The sequence below is a fragment of the Tupaia chinensis genome, unplaced genomic scaffold, assembly GCF_000334495.1.
Source record: "Tupaia chinensis unplaced genomic scaffold, TupChi_1.0 Scaffold143921_1, whole genome shotgun sequence".
Lineage (NCBI taxonomy): Eukaryota > Metazoa > Chordata > Mammalia > Scandentia > Tupaiidae > Tupaia > Tupaia belangeri.
The window spans coordinates 373,427-379,731 of NW_006203772.1; the positions used below are offsets into that span (position 1 = coordinate 373,427).

The 6,305-nt window shown below is 41.9% G+C and overlaps 1 protein-coding gene across 1 annotated transcript in view; it reads right to left on the reverse strand.

Moving 5' to 3' along the window:
- Positions 1-6,305, reverse strand: part of SDF2 (stromal cell derived factor 2) — a 13,323-nt gene that overhangs the window by 6,495 nt on the left and 523 nt on the right. Inside the window, 1 exon segment of the mRNA XM_006165456.3 lies at positions 839-1,035. Coding sequence (XP_006165518.1) covers positions 839-1,035 — 197 coding nt within the window.

Here is a 6,305-nt window from a genome sequence, read left to right on the forward strand (position 1 = left end):
GAAAGAAAGAAAGATAGAGCTTAAGTTGTATTCTTATTACAATAATTTTTTTTTAAAAAAAGAGTAAGATAATATCTTTCTGGAAGCTTTCATTTGGTAGTCAAGTGAGTTAACACATACAAAACACCTTTTCGTAACTTTTTTCTTAGCTGATTATCAAGATATCGAATGTCTGACCCTATAATTTCTTCCAGATATAAACCATGGTTTAGATATATGGTTTTGTTTTTTTGGTTTTTTGGTTTTTTTGAGAGGTTTTTGCTATAGGGTGCGTGCGCTCACCAGAAAGACGGAGAGATAGAAATTGAGAAATCACCCCCCAGGGGAGATGGCCACGCTGCAATCCTTTCTCCTCCATTCTCCTCTCGGGATCTTTGGCACGCACGCACACGCGCCCGGCTTGAGTTTAAGCCACTGGGTCTGGGAGTCAAATCACGGTCGACTACATGGGAGTTCAGAGACATAGCCAATATCTTAACTGCTGGTCCCCCTCCTCCCATTTCTTGATTTGGTCTATATAAGAAGTCTCCACTTTGACCTCAATTTTCTTCATGCTTAAGACACAGAGCCATTTCTCCAGGTCTGCACAAAAAAGAGCATCTATATCTGGAAAAGAAAGGGTTAAGCTAAGAGAATGGGCCAGCAAGTGGCATGATGAATGAGGTTCTGGACTCCCACATGGCCGACCAAGTTTCAAGTCCCAGATTTAGCATGCTTTCTCTCTTCCTAGTCAAAGAAGATAATAAATAAAATAAATAGTTCTTAAAAAAGAAAGAACCAAGAGATCAAACAAAAGCCAAACTGAATAATGCATAATGATCTTTGGATGCCACCTCACCTGGTTTCCAGAAAGAGGTGAAGTGAAGTGGTGACTATGGAGGTTTCGGCCAGTGTTGACATGTGTCAGCCGGATGGGCTGGCCACATTTGATAGGGGTTCCTCTCTCACACACAGTGGCAGTCTTCCCCCGTATCCTCCAGTAACTGTTGCTGTCATCCACAGAGGTTACACCAGTCACTGACTGCTGTCCGCTACCTGCAGGCAAAAAAAGAAAGGTAAACAAGCTCAGCCTGAGCCTTCTCTTCCTTATGGCCAGTGACGTGCCTTGTGTTGTAAAACAGCTATTGAGGGATGGGGAGGAAATGTTCTGCTTAATAATGTTTTTTTACTATAATATTAAAATAATTATGAGAAATATTATACTAAATGCATTCATGTAGTATTAGTTATCATATGATAAATTATATGAGTATGCCATATTAGAAAATTCCAATTTGCACAAAAGAACACTAGATAAATAAACATGGCTTTTTTGGGGGGGAGAGATTTGTTTTGTCATAGGGTGTGTGTGCACACCGGAGAGACAGATAGGGAAACCAAAAGCAAGAAATCACTCCCCAAGGGAGAGATGACCATACCACCAGCCTTTCTCTTCTACTCTCCTCCTGGAATACTGGGCACACATTCTCATGAGCCCAGCATAAGTGTCAAGTCACCAGTCCGGAACTTGAAGTGTGGTCAGTCACAAGGGAGTCCAGCACCATAACCACTACACCAACTGCTGGTTCCTAAATGTGGCCTTTTTTGAAGCACAGGCAGTGTTTACCTGTATAGACTAACCTGGATAGCCTTTAGAATATGTTAAGTGTCTAATCAAATAATTTTAACGTGGTTATAACATTTTTCAATATTTACATGTACAATAAAAATTTTATAGTTCACAGGGCCAGTAGGTAGTGTGGTGGTTAAGACACTGGACTTACATGTGGCCAACCACAGTTTGAATCTTGGACCGGGCAGCTTGCTTTCTCAGTTTCCCCCTCTCTGGTTAAATCTAAAAAATACTACTAATAATAAATATTTTTTAAAAATTTATAGTTCACAATTAAAATTGGTCTACTTTATGCTATCAACTTTAATTCAAGTGGCCATTATAGCTCCCAAGCTCCTTTGTGAGGCCTATCAATATATATACTTTTTTTTTTTGAGAGGTTTTTGCTATAGGGTGTGTGCGTTCACCAGAAAGACAGAGAGAGACAGAGAGAAAGAAAGAAAGAAATGACCCCTCAGGGGGGATGGCCACGCTGCAATCCCTTCTCCTCCATTTTCTCTTGGGATCTTGGGCAGGCACACACATGCGCCCAGCATGAGTTAAAGCCATGGGGTCCAGGACTCAAATGGCGGTTGACTACATGGGAGTCCAGCGACATAGCCATTACGCCAACTGCTGGTCCCAGAAAAAAAACCATCTGCTTCCCTCTGGTCAAATTAAAAATAAATGAGTGAATAAATAAAAATTAAAATAAATAATTCTTTAAAATATATATATATATACATATATAATGAAAATATGCTTAGAGCATCTAAATCTGGTTAAGCCTGCATTAATTGCTACAAATAAATGGGTTAAAAGATATTGGGTTAAATATGTATTAGGGAGACTCAAAAAGTTCATTTATGGGCTAACAGGTGGCATAGTGGTTAAGGCACTAGATCACATATGGCCAACTGCACAGTTCAAGTCTCAGACCCTGCGACTTGAAAAACATGCTAGGCACATGAGTGTGCATACATGCCCAAAATCCCAAGAGGAGAATAGAGAATACTGTGGCCTGGTCGTCCCCCTGGGGGATGATTTCTCACTTTCCCTCTCTCTATCTATCTTGACAAGCAGCACACATACCCTATGGCAAAAATCTAAAAAAAAATTCACTGAAAAGGCAAAATAAATTGAGTTGCTTTGGGTGCCAAAAAAACTGTTTAACTGATGCCTTTTTTTTCTTTTTATAATACATGCTTTCCAAGAGCTTTTTGAAGATCCCTTTCCTGAACCACAGGCTTAAAAAATCTATTTATTTAATTGTATTCATTATTATTATTATTTTAATTTGCTATAGGGCATATGTGCTCACCAGAGACAGAGAGAAAGCAAGCCACCAGGTTTGGGACTTGGTCAGTCAACTGGGCATTTAGCACCTTAACTATCCTGCCACCCGCTGGCCCCACTACAGCCTTTTCTTAAAAAAGGAAAATATAGGCACCAGCAGTTAGCGTAATGGCTATGTCGCTGGACTCCCACGTAGTCGACCGTGGTTCGCGTCCCGGACCCGGGGGCTTAAAACTCACGCTGGGCGCCTAGGCGCGTGTGCCCAAGATCCCGAGAGGAGAATGGAGAAGAAGGGATTGCAGCGTTGCCATCCCCCCTGGGGGGTGATTTCTTGCTTTCTGTCTCTCTTTCTCTGTCTGGTGAGTGCACGCGCCCTATAGCAAAAACCTCTCCAAAAAACAAGAAAAAAAAAAGGGAAAATACATAATAATAATAGACAACTAATGTATACTAGGCACTTACTTTATCATGCACCAATTCAAGTCCACTGCCTGAATTTTCTTACTACATGCATGCATCAAGGTATTCTGAGGTAGGCATTGTTTTATACTGGAGTGCTACAAAGGCTGAGAAGTATGCGCATGGTCACAGGGCTCTAAGAAACAGGCTGGGGATGAGCCTGACCAGCCTGTTGGCAAAACACTCCTTACTGCTCACTAAGTCACATCTCGCATAGCTTGTCTTTCTTCCTCCAGCCTGAGTTGCTGTCAAGTTCTTCCAACCAGGTTATCTTTCATAAACTCCAATAATATTCTCTTTTCTAGGTCTCACTCACTACTCGATTTTTAAAGACACTCCATATTTCCCAGATACTCTTCTTAAATACCTGTTTTTCCCAGCTTTCCTTTTACTTCCGGGTCATGTCTGACCACAGCCTTTTGGTGATACTTCTCTTTTACCATGTAACAGATTATGCCTTGAAACAGTTACCAGGGTGATTGTAACATCTACCAGGCCCTCCCTACTGGCTTCTACCACCCAGCTAATGACATGTTACATGTTTTCTTTAGCAACAGGGTCCTGATACGCAATCTTCCTCTAGCCAGCCCCAAATCACAGGCACTTGCATGTCCAGTGCAAATAGGGAGGTCTCCAGATGTGAACCCAGAACCTAGAACCCTCCCACGTTATCCTTGTGCCACCTCAGACATTCTGAAGAACTTCTTAAATATAACGATTCCAGTTCATCAGGTGGCATGGTGGTTAAAACGCTGGATCTCACATGGCCAACCATGCTGTTGGAATCCTGGATCCACCAGCTTGAAAAACACGCCAGGTTTTTCAAGCACACCCAAAATCCCAAGACGAGAGTGCAGAAGGGACTGCAGCATGGCCATCCCCCCTGGGTGAGAGGATGATTTCTTACTTTGTCTGTCTGTCTCCATCGAGCCCATGCACTACATAGCAAAAAAAATAAAAAAACAAACAAAAAAAAAACGGATTGCTACTGCAAGGCTTCTCTCCATCTCCATTCTGAGTAGATCCAAATTGTGAAACCTGGTCTAGTCTCTCTAATACAGGCAATAAAATCCTAATTTGTAGTGCTGGAAGTCACATGGTTGATGACAGGTTTGGATCCTGACTTGGGGTGACCCTGGAGGAAAGAGATTACAGTGTGACAAGATGCCGTCGAGCGTGCTTCTCCCTCCTCCAAGAAATAAATATGCTTTTTTAAAAAATTATTATTTAATTGTATTTATCATTGTTAATTTTTAAAAATCTGCCATAGAGCATGTGCACTCACCAGAGAGAGGCGGGAAGTGAGAGAGAAAGAGCAAGTGAGCGAAAGCAAGAAAGTAAGCCACCAGGTCCAGGACTTGAACTGCAGTTGGTCATGTGGGAGTCCAGCACCTCAACAACCATGCCACCTGCTGGCCCCAATAAATAAACTTTTAAAAATTTGGGAAACAAGTTTAACGGTTAATGGAGCCAGATCCCACATGGCTGACCACACTGTTCAAACTCTGGCCCCAGCAACTTGAAAACACACCAGGTACATTATGTGTACATGCCCAAAATCTTGACAGAATAGAGAAATGGAGAAGAGATGGCACCCTACTTGTCACTGGGGGGAGCTTTCTCATCCTTCCTGTCTCTGAAAGCACATGTACCCTCCGGCCATGTTTGTGTGTATGTGCATGTGTGTGTTTCTCTGTGTATATATGTTTATCTACATACATATATGTATACATACAAAAATACATGTGTGTATACACATCCACCTGTACATACATATGAAATGTCCTATACACACACACACATAAGAAACAAGATCAATTTAAAAAGTAATAAGCCTGATACATAGTAGTCCCTCAATGAATGGCCGCTAAGATTATCAACACATCCCAATCATGACAACTCAGCTGCTTTCCTAGTCTAACTGGTCAGACAAGTTTTGGGAATCATGAATGACAGACTAGCCCATCTGAGAGAACTCCTTCTCCCAGCAAATAACATCGTCAGTCATCCAAGGCAAAAAAAATCTATCAGTTATCTTAGACGCCTCACATCTATCCGAACTTCTCTCCTTTCTTTTTTGTCATTTTTATAGCTTTGTAACTTACTTCACTGATTCACTACTGCATCTCCTGCATCTAGAATACTAGGCTCATAGTAGGAACTCATTAAACCTATGCTAAATGAATCTACAAACCACTGGTTATATTTTAATATAATTTTAATTTCATATGGTAAAAAAATCAGTTTCCTCTTCAATTCCTGTAACTGCTTTAGTTGAAGTTCTTCACAAGAAGAAGGGTGTAAAAAGATGGGAGCTGAAGAGCGAGTGTCAGGATGCAAAAAGGTTGGAAGAGAAAAGGCTGCAGTCACAGTGAGTTCGTGGGAGTTTAAGACTTCAAAGACAGGGGCCCACAGGTGGCCTGGTGGTTAAGAGTCCTGGATTCCCACATGGCCACCCGCAGTTCATGTCCCTGACCTGGCAGCTTGCTTTCTCACTCCCCTTCCCAACTTTGTCCCTCTCTAATAAGATTAAAAATAAGTAAATAGATAATTCTTAAAAGAAAAAAAAACTTCATAAAGACAACACTTTCTGTAATTGTCTACACGTCTGTCTCTCTGGCACTTAGTAGTGCCAGAACAGAGCAGCTTAAAGCAAGCTTTTGAACTTGAGAAGAAAGATATGGACCAAATCCCGTCTCTTGTCATTCACAAGCTCACTCTTTGCAAAGCTTTAAGTAAGCGACTTAAGTTCTGAGTCGGTTTCCTGATCTGTAAAGTGAGAATAGCAATAGTATCTGTCTCCTAGGAAGGAAAAGCCGAAAAAAGCACATCTGTGACGTTGCTGGCACGCAGCCCTAAGAGCCTAAGAAGGATGCCTAGGACTCGGACCTCAGGACCCTCCCCCGGGCACCCCCAGCCTTCCCGGACCGCATGTCTCGGACTGTCGGCTGGCCCCGCC